We start from the raw sequence: 15,439 nt of genomic DNA, 5'->3' as shown, positions 1-15,439 counted from the left end.
ATAGTTTAGGTATTACATATGTAGTTTACTCTTTAATTTATATCAATAAAAAAGTTCCACCTGCATTAAAGTTAGGGCGTTTTAACAGTTGTAGATTTACTCCTCCGTTACCTACCCACCTGGTTTTCGGCCCACCAAAAGATATTTAATTCCCTGCTTTCATTTATTAATTTTATTCGCCGCAGGGAAAACACAATATTATTACCTTTACTAGAGGCAGAGTAAATGTATCTGACCGCAGGTGACAAATTATTTCTGTCGGATTTTTTATATATTATTTTATATCTAATTTTTTATTTAAAGGTTATAAAATTTATTTTGTTTAAAATTCTAAAAACTACTTAAATTTTGTTCGACTTCTGGTTTTTTTTGTAAGGTTTATTTTCATTTTACAATTTATGTATGAAATGTTTTTGTTATTTTCTCAACTATATCATGTCTAAAGTTTGAATATGAATTTTCTTTAAAATACAATATGTAACGTTGTGAATGAACATAACATTTGATGATCTAGTTGTGAATCGTTTGCAAAATGTTTATATATCAAGTTAAATAAATAATAAGAACAAATTTTTTATGTTCAATTAATAAATGAAAGAACAAGAACAAAAGTGTGTTCAGTTCATTTATGTTCGTTAATAAGTTCGTTTGAAAGCTCATTTATTGGTTAGTTTATTAATTCATTTATAAGCTCGTTTACCCATTCCTCTTTTTCTTTTATTTTTTACACTTTAATATACTAGAGAAGATAAAGACTAAATTGAACATAGAGTGAACTTTTGAGTTCAAACTTAAAGCCTAATAAACTTAAGGACTAATGACATAATTCCTTGCCATTTCGCCTAGGTCTTGGATCACTTATGAACATGTTCTTATATGGCTTTTAAGCTTGTATTTTATTGTTCCTGTGGATGTTATATAATTTCATGTTGAAATTAATGTTTTATTTAGTTGATTTTGTTTGTTTAGCAAATATTTTTGCACATATAAACAAAGAATTCGTAAGCACTAAACAAATAAGTTAGTGGTCACTAAACGAATATGTCTGTGAATGTTAAAAAAATATGTTCGTGAGTGCTAAACGAATTGAACACAAACAACTTCAATAATAAATAAATAAATAAACACAATATTAAAATTTAAACAAACACTAATCAAACATAAACACCTTCAAAAATAAATAAACGAACACAAAGACAACCTTATTCGTTTAAGTCCAGTTCATTTATACCCCTATGTATGACTTATCATTGTATTCAAATTCAATATTTGTTGGTTGTTACACCCATGATGCGAATAAGCAAAAATGTTTTATATAAAAAACATATTTTTGAAAATTGTTCAACAAATGATTATAGGTTGAGCAGTGAGGGATTGTATATAGAAATATTAATTATTTTAAAAATAATATTTTAATTTTTATTAAATTGATTAGAATTTGATTAATTCATGATACTAATTTAATTTGGGCTTCTTAATAAGTATATATATATTCATATGAAAGTTAACTTGAGAGTAGTCTTAATATATTTTTAATTAAATTTGGCTTTCATTTTTAATTAAAAACAATTAATATTTATATTTTTTCAATGCATGTGAATTAAGAAAAAAAAATATAATGAAAGGCTTAAGATAAATATAGCTCTCAATTTTAAATATTTTTATCAATTTGTATTTAATTCCTTTTATATATATAATGGTATTCCTTTAAGTTTTTTTTTACTTAGATCCTTATTTTTACCTAATAAAGATATATACATTAAAGTCGGGTCATATTAGGTGAGATTTTAACTTAAATATCGAGTTGAATTTCAAATCAAATAATAATCTCTTAAACTCGAGTCAAGTTGTATTTAAATGAGATTCAAATTAACTAAAATTTTGACCCGAATTAATCGATTGTCACCGTACCTATAGATTTCATATGTATATTACTTTAATTTGGTATTGCTCCGCCGCCGCCGCCATTAGAGCAGACTTTGCTATATTTTTGCACGACGGCGGGTGATTCGTTGACGTAAGAATATCTGCAGGGATGTTTGGAGAACGATTCCACTCAAATAAGCTGTCTTATCAGCTACGTCACATCCGCCACCTGACTTCCCATTCTTTTCTTCATCATATCTTCTGCTATGTTTCTTCCTTTTTCCTTTATCTCTTTTGTTTATCGGATAATACAGTACGTTACGAAAATGATGTCTATAAGATAAACTATATAATATAAATTTTATAATAACATTATAAAAATATATCTCCAATAGGTAGACATTTATTATTTAGTTTATTATGTATTAAAACATATAAATATATACATTATTAAAAATTTGAAGGAAAAATTGATCGAAGAGCTTCTTCAATGGTCTAAATCCAGTGGGCTATGTTTGCCTTTTAGGATCTAGGGCTAAGACCATGCACTTTTGGATTGAAAGCATGAGAAAGATAACTTCGTAATTTTTATTTTTAGCAATTCTTACATAAAATTAAGGGAAAATAAATTTTACTCCACCCACAATCCGAGAAAGAAAGTATCAATCGAGAAGTTGCTCTCAACTTGGCGTTGGGGGCAACCTACTACCCTACCTCCCCTTACCTCAATTACATATGGGAATAGGGCAAGTTAAATTTTTTACATAAAATTAAGGGAAAATAAATTTTACTCCACCCACAATCCGAGAAAGAAAGTATCAATCGAGAGTTAGAATAAAGTTTGTATTCCTTTGTTTTTTTTTGGGAAGTTAGAATAAAGTTTTGTGTAAGTTAGATGACAATACAAACTTGGACTACACTTCTTCAATGGACTAGCCCAGTGGGTTATGTTTGCCCCTTAGGTTTAAGCCTAAGCCATCATCCATCCATTATAATAAATGATAATATTAATTATGCACAAAAACAATTTGTTATCATATAAAATATTATATAAATAATGAATTCAAGAATTTATCTTATAGAGGTATGTTACTCTTAATTAATTCATTTTAAAATTATTCTAAAATCATTTTAAAATTAAACGATCATTTTTTAATTGAAAGATTCAATAATAAAAAAAACTAATAAAAATCTTATAATTGAAGGATTATTTATATATCTCATGCCCCCTAAACTGATAAAATTGTGCAAAAGTTCTTTTTAAAAATTATCGATTTACAAATTAATACATAAATACATATATTTTAATTTTTAAAATATTAAAAAATTGATTTAATATTTCAAAACTATAATCAAAAGTCAAAATAAAAATAAAATTATATTTGAACTTCCATAGAAGAATATAATTTAAATTTGATTTATATTTCTCATTTTCTAACTTGGCTCTGAAACGAAACCAACTTTATAGTCTCTACTTGCAGCTGCAGGCTTCCTCGTTTGCTTCATTCCCATCGAAAGCTCCAAGCATTAACAAACACGGAACTGCGTGACCCAGAGACTCCAAGTCCAACAAAGGAAGGAAGAGACAATACCTTTAATCATCCGATTAGAACGAAAAACGAGATGATTTCAGTTGAAGTATTTTCAAATTTGATTCTATTAGAAAAAAATTAAAATTAATTCCGATTTAATTCAAGGATACATCAAACTTTGACCGAATTAAACTTGAATAACTCACGATATGCATTGTCTCATTTACGGTCTTACATCCAACACTTTCAATTTGATAATTCAAAAAAAAACATCTAAGCATAATAAAATAAGTTTTTTTTTTCTGTGTGAATAATTTGGTATGATTACAAGAACATCTAAATAGAGTAACGTACACATTCTATAAATATTATTGATCGAATTCAAGACCTTTGACCTATTTTTATCATTGAAATTTTAATTGAATAGTAGGATTAATGATCATTAAATCTCTTTATCTGGACGGTGCATAATCTATTCCCACAGGTTCAAGGCAGAACCCGATACCCCTTCTGTTCTTGCCACCTGGTATTCTGTCCCCACATGGTTCTGTCTATAAAATCCTTTTGTCTTCAGATCTCAACCAACAACAAACACAACCGTTTTCTCATTCTTCTATCTTACTTCACACACTCTTTCCTCATGGGTCGTTTCTGGACTTTGCTCTCAAACCTTCATTCATTAGCCGGGTATATTTCCATCCTAATCGGTATTATGTAAATGTTTGCAAGTGGATACATCTTTATACGAGCATTCTCGTATGTTTGGTTTAGCATACAAATCCGCATCCGCCCATAGATACCCCACGAAATGAAATGTTTCAACGTCTTCACTATTTTATATATACAGACATCGATAGAGGAAATTTCGTTTTCAGTGGAGAAGACAGGTTGGTTTGGAAAACACCAACTTTATTGAAAATAAATAAATAAATTGGTAATACCTTCTTCACATGCTTAATGCAAGAAATCTCGATTGCTTATATAATTATTTATTTATTAAACCATAAAGACTGTTTCTGATTATACTTCAACATCGCATCTACTTCCAACTTGTTAATAATTTATTAATTAAATGAAAATCTGAGTTGAGCAGTGAGTCAGGTCTCCCTTTCCTACCCCAAGTTGAAGTGTCATAGAAACACTGATACGAAGGAAACCAATGAGATTTACCACTTCATATGCAGTGAGTCAGAATATCCATCCACGCTATGAGTTATCCCATATCTGGATTCTTTTTCGTCGTAATGATAAAATTACATGCACAAATAATGAATTTGTTTCTTATTTTTTAGTATTTTAAATGATGATATTTCAAATTTCGATCAAAACAACATTTGTTAAATAAAAATTTAATTGACTAACGATTAACACATGTTGCTGACATGATATTTCTATATGTATTCGATTGTTGATGTAACACATGTCACGTTTTTATTTTGGTGACATTCATCATTTTATAACATACCACATGTCATGTCATGTCATTACTTTGAATAATACAACACATATCACGCCAATAACATATATTGACCATTAGTCAATTAATTGTTCTCATTCAACATGTTCAAAATTAAAATACTCTAAAAGAAGAGTAAAGAGCAAAGTAATAGTTTTTACGATACTGGTATACTTTTATTATTATGCTTTCTTCTATCCAAGGAATCAAACCTCCTTCCTTTCTAACATAAAAGTATAAATAGATGGATAAATATAATTGAAATTTATGATTAATACATGTACTAAATATGAACAATGAATTTAGTACGTGTATAGTATTTTGGTTAATTTTAGTCTATGCATTTTTACAGTTTAAAATTTCAATCATGATTCAGTTAATATAAAAACAATATAATTAAATCTATAACAGAGTATAGTCAGGGGCGGATGCACTAAGTCCTAGGGTCAAGTGCATACCCATTATTTAAGGAAAAAAGTGAAATTTAGTATAACATGTTAAAAAATTGGAAAAAAAAAAATTGCACCCGTTATTTTTTATAAAAGAAAATTAAAATTTTGATCTCATTTATAAATTTCTGGATCCGCCACTGAGTATAGTGCCACATTTCTGATTCCGCAATCAGTCACAATTGCAGATGAAGGAATCTGTCACATTTACACTAACAGAAATTATTGAAGGAAAAGCTGAAGATGCATTGGACTGGAAAATAAAAGTATGAATCAACTATATGGGAATGTACATGTTTTCCTTTATCCTAAGTAAGCGTGGAAGATTGAAAATATTAATTATTTATACATATTCGAATTCGAGTAACATACAGCATAAACACCGATAAACCTCCGACACCTTTTCAGAAAGTAATCATCCACCACTCCACAAAAAAGCAAAAAAGAAGAGAATGAAACATGCGGATTTCTTAACCCATTCCCACCCCCCCAACCATATAATGCAATGATTCCAATTGGTTTAGGGTCATCATTTTCTAACCAGAAAACAATGGATCATAACCCAATGCTAAAGTTTCAAGCCATCAAGAAATCCAAGATGCAGCAGTTTCTGGACAAGGTTTTACTCTACACATTCATAGCATTCACTTGTTCCTTCCTCCCTTGCTTGTTTTCCTCGTTCAAGAACTTTCTTTTCGTTTCTTCAACAAAAATGGGTTCAATCGTGTACAACCCTAAACTATTGTTCCTTCTAGGCAACCTTATCGTCGCGGTTCTCATAGGAGAATCCAAGTTTTTTGCTCATTTTTCAGGTTCCGGCGACGTGTACTACGACGAGTACGCCGATCATCGGAGTCCAAGCCCCGGAAACGATTCGATCCTCGAAGTGAAAAGAGAGATGAAAATGAAGCATTGCGAAGAGAACGTGACGGTGACGAGGAGTTTCCAAGTTGAGGATCGTACTAGAGAAGTACTAAAGAAGGAAAAGAAAGAGTTGCAGGGAGAACATGAAGTTGTTTTGCCTACTGAGGAATTGAAGAAAAGAGCGGATGATTTCATTGCAAGGGTCAACAGGCAAAGGAGGCTTGAAGCTACATTATCAGTTCAAGTAAAAGTAGTGAGTAATAGGTCTTCCGAATATATCCGTATTAGACATACACTTGTATCCAACATTTTCGATAATCCGAAGCAGTGAACCTCTTGAGTTATAATATCTTTTCTGTAACTTAATGGAGCTGCTGGCTGCTTTGTTTGATTGTTTTGTTATCAGAATAGTACTTTTTAGTTTACATGAATTTCATGCAATCTTATCCTTAGACCAACAATCAGTGGTTTCAGCGGCCATGGAACTTGCAGTAGCATCAAAAACTACACATTTAGTATTTAAATTATTACTTTTGTTTTAATTTGGTACCCAATTTTTTTTAAATCATACCTAATATTTATAGTTTAGGTTTTAATTTGGTATTACACTATTAAAAACTTAACGGTGATGTTGACATGTCACCATAAGATAATGTCACATCATCATTAAAAATTAATAAAAAAATATCACATCAACAATTTTGATATTTTTTTAACAATGAGATACCAAATTGAAACCTAAACTAAACGTTAAGTATTTTTTTTTTAAAAAAATAGGTACCAAAACAGAACAAAAATAATATTTTAAGTGCTAAATGTACAATTTACCTATTTTTATTTTAAGTTACGACTTTTACAATGAGAGAAGCAAAAGGTAAGTTATTAATATACATTTCCTCCATTTACAGTTTACAAGAAACAATGAAGAGTAGAGATATATCCAAGGATTTCACATCTCCACTGAAATTATCTTTCAAGCAAATAAGGTCCATCTTCAATTCACAAAATTTGAAGTTTTTGATTGAAAATATTGATGCAGTTGAAAGTTGCAGTGCTTGTGCATCAGCCGCAATATGCCTTCTCCACAATTGAAAGTTACATGTTGTATAAAAAAATATGATTTTGATTGTGATACAAATTTAATTATGATACTTTTGGCGTCTTTACTTTTTAAAGAATATTAATGATAATTTATCATTATCATATATTAAATTTTTTTAAAAGATTTTAAATTAAATTTATAGAGTTCAAAATATTTTTTGTAGTGAAATAAACATCGAATTCACGTTAAAAAAACCAAAAATGAGTGAACTTAAAGTTTTGAGGTCCAATGGTCGTTAATGATGACTGCTAATGGTGGTGAGCAACAACGGGTGACTGTGGCTAGATTCAAAGGTCAAATTGATATATTCTCTAAAATTTAGGGGTTAAATTAGTGTTTTATCTAAAACCCAAAATTAACTCTTTTTACTAATGTGACACGTTATCAAACTAACAATAGTAAATGTTAACTAACAAGAGTTAACACCTTAGTTGTCAAAATAAGACATATTGAAAATAAAAATGATTAGAACGTAACTTTTTCAAAATCAGTGATCAAAATAAGACAAACTAAAAACAAAAGTGATCACCCATGTAATTTCCCGAATTTTACTAAATAATTAAGTAGATATGGATTCTAGTTTATAGAAAACCACCAAATTATGAAGTTTAAACACCTTAAATAATCTTACAAATGTTGTTATTTAACTGCCCTGAATTCCCACCAACAACAATAAAGGAAAGATATGTAACTACATTGTTACTGAATCGAGGTTTTAACGGTAATAATCAAAAGCATCCTAAATTCCGATGTTAATGGCATCTGTTGCTTCACTACATTCATCTAAAACACAGTTAACTTAAGTTTCTGGTTTGTGATTGTACAGAACTGTGCTCTAACAATTTAGACGTACCCGTATTATACGTCATTCGTAAGGTATTAATCCGCTCTCCGAGAATGTGCTCTTTGAGTTCCTCGATTGCATCATATTCCTTCTCCATTAGCACCTCCGCATCATCGCAATGCTTCATTTTAGATTGCAACTTCTTTAACTATATTCGAGTTAAGGACGAATATTAGGCATGTGTTATGGATAAATTGAATAGCATCATAATAAACATCAAGTGAAGAATGGAAATGGAACAGGTATGTTTGACGCACTTGTGCTTCGATTATGGTTGCAACTAAATGTTCAATCTCCCTCTCTTCCTGCTCGGCTAACAATTTGGCACGAGCAGCGGCTGCTCCGAGACCTGTTGCAACTGCCGCTCTGATTCGCAATGGTAAAGGTACATCATTCTTCTTCGGATGTATGTCTTGAAATTCTGCACGAGTATTTTCTTATAAATTCTAATAATGATTTGGAATGGAGAACTCCAATATAAACATGCATAAGATCAAAAGTAAAGCACAAATCATACGAAAACCCGAGAAGATATCATAAAGAAAAAGCTGGCAAGAAGCAATATGAATAACATATACTTTTGATCCCATGATCTGGTTCTACAACCAAAACAGCCAAATGATGTTGCAGAACTAAATTCAAAAAAGTATATATACCTGATATACTAGATCTCTCCTTTATCTCTGATGCTTCGATATCATGAGCTCTAAAACATATAAAAGATCAAACACATCAAAACACCAGAATGATGCAAAAGCTAACAGTAAATTAAGGTGCAAAGGGAAAGATAAGTAAGATTAACAATATCAACTTTTGAACAACCTTAAAGTAGGGGATAGTGACCCATTAGTTAAATCAATCTGATCACCATCAAATATTTCCCTTGGACATGACATTTCATCGGAAAGCATCACAACTGCAGCTTCAGCTGCAGCAGCAGTGATTTGAGGCTCAACCATGGTAGAGATGCGAGCAACCTGTAGGAAAAGCGATCAATTATGTATAATCAAAATCTTTAAAGAATGCATGTATTTATACATGCAACAAGCTTAGAATATAAGAGGAAAGGATAAAATCATATAAAATGAAGACGTCAAGTATTAGTAAGATAGCCTGGTACAAGTTTCTAAAGCGAAGTCTCTTACCTGCTTCATGAGAGAACTACCAGCATCTAGAATGGAAGCAGTGCGTTTTTTCTTCAAAGGAGGCTCTTGATTCTCAGAATCCCCATTCTCTTCGTTCTCATTTGTGCCATCATAACCTTGATCCTCATTTATAATGTTCTCTTGACGCTCGGATGAATGAACAGGATCTGATTTTACGCCATTTACATTCATACTCATACTGCTGGGATTGCCCCTTCCCTTGGTCGAATATATCAAGGACTCGCCAAAAGGCAGCTCAATGAGCTTTGTAATACAATCAAGTTTAGACTTGGTTTGAACATTCTGAGCAACAAGATCCCAGTCATCCCCATGCTTCAGTACAGAATCCAAAAGAAGAAGAGTTTCCGCTTCAGTCCACACAGCACCATTGGTCTCACTCGTCTCACTGCAATCTTTCAACTCGAAATCCCCCATAGATTTATCTTCCCCATAATTTCCACTTTTGAAGCATTTAGCGCAAACGACAAAATTATCCTGAAGATGCAATACATGTATCAGTCGACACCACAGCAAAATCAAGCTGACTACATGGCTTCAGTTTTGTGCAGGTAATTACAACAACACACATAGAGATAATATATTTACACATATAAACATACATGCATACACACATTGGCACTCAACTAAACTCCATAGGGTATGACAAATCAAACCTGAATTTGATGAAGAAATGTATCTGATAAAGCTTGTAAAAGAGACCAAGTTTAGAAAATGAAACATATGGATTACAGCTACAGAACCATTTACTTAGAGAACTCGAACCCTCATATCAAATGCTAAGAAGAAATTCCACATAAGCAAACTATTGTTCTTCGGCATAATTCAGAGATAAAAACAATTTTAAACAAAATTTAAAGACCAAACTATCTTTCAACTTATCTTTTAAGGAGAAAAAAAAGGAATTACCTTTTTATATTCATAGTACCCAGAATCACAATTATCTCCACAATTAGCACAATGTAGCTTCTTCAAATAACCAAAAACATCAGAGTAGGAAGCCAAGGGAGGCAGCTTGACTCCACTGCCTTCAATCCCATCACCACTGTTCGTCCCCTTAACAATCGGCGCCGTAAGCGGCCGCAATGAATTGGGATTGGCCACGACCCGGACTCCATTAGGAGCCCCGTTTTCGACCCGAACCCTATCATCGTTCTCGGAACCTTCGCGGGGGGAGACGGGGCGACGGAATTGATCAAACCCCAGGTTTCCAAGAAGAGGAAGACCTTGTGGAGCAAAGTGACGTCGCCGATGAGGGATTTGCGGATTTCGGTGAAGGTGAGACGGCGAGAAGGGTCTTCCCGGTACTTGTTGATGATAAAATCCCTGAACTCTTTGTAGATTTTGGGGGTTCTCGAGATTGAGCTTCCTTCGAAGAATTCTTTCAATGCTTGCCTCTCTGTTTCGTGAATATCGTTCCAAGCAAACCAACCTATACAAAGAAGTTGAAGAAGAAAGTAATGGGATTTTTTAGGGTTTTGGGGAATTAATCAAGTAATTAACGAGGGACTTACTGGAGTGTCTTGGAATGGTGTAGAGGTCGAGCTCTGGTTCTTCGGGTCGACTTGAGTCCGGATTCGGGTCATGACGAGGCTTGTTCTCCATTCCCGGATCCTTGGTGAGTTTTAGAATGTGAGATTTAGTTAAAGAGACCTACAAATTGAATAGAAGTGACTTTTCTCCCTTTTTGTTTAACTGAGGGATCAATTAGCAATTTCAAAATGATAAAAACACTTCAACGAAATTAAACCATTTTTAGCCCGCCCGTTTGAGCCAGCTGCTTACCTATTTGCCCCTCCTTTCCCATTAGAGAAAACAAAACCATTTTTGTTCATACTTCTCTCCAACCTTTTTCTAAGAAACAAAAAAGCTGAATACCTATTTTAGTCTCTTTGATTTGGTGAAATTCTCGTTTTGATCACTTTATTATTTTCATCAATTTAACCTCCAATTTTTAATTTATTATCATTTTAATTCTCTAACAATTTTCATAAAAATGGTATGATTCAATCAAATCCTATTATACATTAAAAAGGTGATGCAATAGAATCATAATATTTCATTTGATAGTAATATTTCATAAAAAAAATATTAAAATTTATCAAAAAGGTTTTATTTATTCAAATTTACGGTTCAAAGAATTAACTGGTTCAAATTTTTTGTTTGTGAATTTAATTGGGAGCAAAAAAAAAAACTAATTAAGATGAAGTCACTGTCATGCTCTTCATATAGGCTTGTTAAAATCACATTGCTTGGATTGTGTAATATGTGTTCATGGGTGCAAAGCATGGTGAATATAAGATTTTATCATCCCAAAACATATGCTTACCAGTTGAACAAAAAAATGTTTCTCAAACCAGACATCTAAACATAAAACTGCCACCCACCATGTCCGTGTCCTTGTCGGATATTCGTGTTTGCCGATGAAAACCATCCATGATTGCAATAGCAGAGTAACAAAATCTGAGGAAATATGCAGCAATACTGATTGAGGAAGTGGAAAATAAGATGGAAGAAGGTGTAATATATTAGAATGATTGGGATGTGAAAACCTTTGGTGGATTTAGAAGACTCGCAATTTATCCTATTAGGTTTTCCATTATTTAGTTTAGTGGTTGTTGACGTTTCACATAATTAAGCGCCCTAAATTTTATTGTGCTTTTGGTGACGTTGAATCCGCCCGGTTGTGGTTCGATAGAATGACTGAGAGAAATGTGGTTACTTGGATTATAACAGGATATGTGAAGCAAAAGAGGTATAAAGAAGGGGTCGAATTGTTTAATCAAATGAAGAATTCTGGGGTTGGAATAAATGAATTGACTTTGGTTTGGGGGCATCGGAAATTGGTCAATGAGTGCATGAATATGTTGATAAAAAGGGAATATTTTTTAATCCAAAGCTCGGTGCTGCTCTTATTGACTTGTATGCTAAATGTGGTCACATTGACAAAGCTTATCAAGTTTTTAAAACTTTGCCTTGTAAAGGCGTTTGTGTTTGGAATGCCATGATTGGGGGACTTGCAATGCATGGTTATGGGATTGAAGCCATTGAAAGATTTAGGGAAATGCAACGGGAAGGAATAAAGCCGGATCGGATCATGTTAATTGCTGTTTTGTCTGCTTGCAGTCATTCAGGGTTGGTGGAGAAAAGAAAGGAGATTCTTCATTCAATGAGAAGGGATTTTGGGATTGAGCCGAATATCAAGCACTATGGATGCTTCGTGGACATTTTATGCAGGGCAGGACCCTTGAATGAGGCTTATGAGGATATAAACATGCCAATGGAACCTAATGCGGTTTTGCGGGGAACTCTGTTGAATGCCTGTGCTGCTGCTGCCAATGTCGAGCTAGCCGAGGCTGCAATGCAACGGCTGATGGTTTTAGAACCATTAAATAATGGAACTATGTTCTTACGTCGAATATTTATGCTGCGAAGAAACGGTGGAGTGATGTGACTAGGATTAGAGAGATTATGAAAAATAAGCCGATATTGAGGAACCCCGGCCATAGTTTGATTCAAGTGGATAACGTTGTACATGAATTCTTGGTTGGTGATGGCAGGCATCCCTGTTCGGAACAGATATACAGCATGTTGGAAAAGGTTGCCATAACTATAAAAGAAAGGCGTTTTTAAGTTCTTGTGTCCTTGAATATGTAGGCAACAATTTGATGTAGTAATATGATATATTTGTTTGATTCACGAAATATAAGATTTTATATTATTGATGGAGTATAAAACATATGAATGATGTTAAATTCATTCTCAACTTCAAGCTTTATTGATTGTGACCAAGTTAAATTTGAGTTATACAATTTTTCAGTACTAAATAAATAATAATAATAATTTATTTGATTTGATTCATAAACTACTCAAAACTTTTTTCAGTAAATGAAAAGTTAAATGACACCATAGTATTCATTATAAAGTATAAGCCTGCAAAACTTCATCAAAAACAGTAGCTACAAGGTAATTTGAAAGTTCAACTAGAAATCTCAAGATATTCCTCTGTAACAAATGAAAAGAAAAAGAGAAAATAGAGTTCGAAAGTTTGATTGCAGCATCTAATTCAGAGGAGAGGACCATTTAATCAAAAAAGAAGAAAACCCAGAACCTAAGAGTACAACTGGAAGGATAACAATGGTGTTTTTAAGTCATCCTCTGAGCAGCTTCCTTTGCAAGAAGCTTCTCCTTTGCCTTGGTCCGGGCCTGTGACTTGGATCCCATGATACCTCCACCCCACTTCTTCCTGTACTCGTCGTACTTGTCGTTGAAGTTTGCCTGCAATATAAGCGCCAAGTTAATCATATGATTTATAATGTATTAACTAGAATATATTCTGGGGTTGTTATTTTACCTTGATTGCTTCAAGGATTTTGCTGAAGTCCAACTTATCCTCGTTCTTAACTGTGGTCAAGCACAAGACGATGCAGTTTTCTTGTGGACAATCTGCAGAAGGAAGACAACAAATAAGTGAACTCTCTTGATTCTATCAAGGGCAGAAAAGGAAATGAATCTGAAAGAAAAGTACCGATCCCAAACGTGATTTCCCCTTGAACGATGCAGTAAGGGACCTCCATTTTTCTGCACAAAGCAGGGAGCCACACGACCAATTCTATCGGATCCACATCATGAGCGATAACAACCAATTGAGCCTTGTTCTGCATTAGGAATAGTAAAAACAGCCATTAATTTAAACAACTTAGCATATGCCTTCTTGGCTGCCTTGTCCTCTGGTCTGTACTTGAGGAGCAATTTGAACAAACTTGTTGCTGTGATAATAAAAAAAAGAACCAAGGTTTATTCCCGATTGTTTAAAACAGAAAGGGGACGGCAAGAAAGCTGAAAGGGAATAAAACAGGGACAGAAACAAGTGAAGATTTAGTGTACCAAGGTTCTTATCAAGAGTCTTGGTAAACTGGTTCAATGCTGGTGGGACCTTCAACCTCTGCTTGAGGATCCTCTTTTTCCTTTGAATGCGGACAACCTTAGGCCACTTCACGAACCGATGCAGATCCTTCTTTGGAGGTAGGGCCCCTCCAATACCAAACTGCTTTGGACGTTTCTCGAACAATGGATTGACAACCTTCTCCTAATTTCAGAAAGAAAAAACATTAGTAAAACCACAATCAAGTTATTTGAGGAGTTCAGGTGATTAAGACAGTATCAAAATTACTTGTTTCTTCTTGGCTGGGACAGCCACCTTTCCACCTCGCTTAGGGGCCTGCATTTAACAGCAAATAAAACAAAAACACAAAGATGAACGCTTTAAAAAAAGTACAAAAATACATCAACAAATTCAAACCATGAAACTTATATTATCACTCGTAAAAAAATAATTAAAAAAATAGATAAATTTTTCTAGGTTTACTTATTGTACTTGATATCTACGAGAATAACTTCCAGAAAAGAACCCATGGAAGGCGCAAGATTTTAGGTTAGGGGTGAACTTAAAATATTTTAGGGAGCGAAAACAGATTAACAATAAAAATACAAAGAAAATATCGGGAATTTGAAATTTTCAGTAGAGTGACCAGCAGTTCATTACTGAAAGAACCTATAGTCTTAAAGCTTCTTCAAAGCTTATTCAGCAATCTATAGATTATTTCTCTAGCTATACTATGGCTTATGATAATCTTCCGTGTAATGACTGTTTACTACCATACAATAATCTATGCTACAAGAACTCTTCATCTGTTTAAACTGTCGAGCATATTCATATCAGAAATTCAACCAAACCCGAACAGATAAAATAATAATAGCTTTCTCGGATCTGTTCATTTCCGATTGAAAGCTCATTTTTCCTAGAATTTTCAGAATATTATTGAAACCAAGTGTTTATAATAACTTAATTTCATACAATACCAGGGAACTGCAAAAAACAATCAGAAATTGAAAATACATATAAAGAGCGCAATTGAAAAGAAGGAAATTGAAGAATTGGAAATGGGGTTTCCAGATTTACCATTCTATGCGTCTCTTCAGGTTTCTTCCAAGCTTTTATGGTTAAGTACGAACGGCGGGGGAAAACCCTACAGAGAGCGACGAAGCAAAACGAAAAGACTGAAATTTATATAATTAACAATTAACAAGGTCAATGTCCGGGCCGGTTCGGGAAGTATATGGGTTTGTCGGATCCTTACATATCCGAACTGCTAAAGGATAT

At 33.1% G+C, this 15,439-nt stretch overlaps 1 protein-coding gene and 2 pseudogenes across 1 annotated transcript; 1 reads left to right on the top strand and 2 right to left on the bottom strand.

The window, feature by feature from the left end:
* Window positions 1-7,942: 7,942 nt before the first annotated feature.
* Window positions 7,943-10,965, bottom strand: LOC120210105 (SWI/SNF complex subunit SWI3A-like). The gene is given in 8 exon segments (XM_039208913.1): window positions 7,943-8,261; window positions 8,371-8,534; window positions 8,770-8,819; window positions 8,936-9,090; window positions 9,259-9,753; window positions 10,186-10,451; window positions 10,454-10,708; window positions 10,791-10,965. Coding segments are annotated over 8 exon segments (1,674 nt in total). The 5' UTR covers window positions 10,882-10,965; the 3' UTR covers window positions 7,943-8,063.
* An 819-nt stretch (window positions 10,966-11,784) lies between these two features.
* On the top strand, window positions 11,785-12,909 carry LOC120210088 (annotated as a pseudogene).
* Window positions 12,910-13,318: 409 nt separating this feature from the next.
* LOC120210106 lies at window positions 13,319-15,373 on the bottom strand (annotated as a pseudogene).
* Between the last annotated feature and the right edge of the window lie 66 nt (window positions 15,374-15,439).

This window comes from Hibiscus syriacus, unplaced genomic scaffold (assembly GCF_006381635.1).
Source record: "Hibiscus syriacus cultivar Baekdansim isolate YM2019G1 unplaced genomic scaffold, ASM638163v2 tig00109908_pilon, whole genome shotgun sequence".
Taxonomy (NCBI): Eukaryota; Viridiplantae; Streptophyta; class Magnoliopsida; order Malvales; family Malvaceae; genus Hibiscus; species Hibiscus syriacus.
This window is presented reverse-complemented; position numbering and strand designations above follow the sequence as displayed.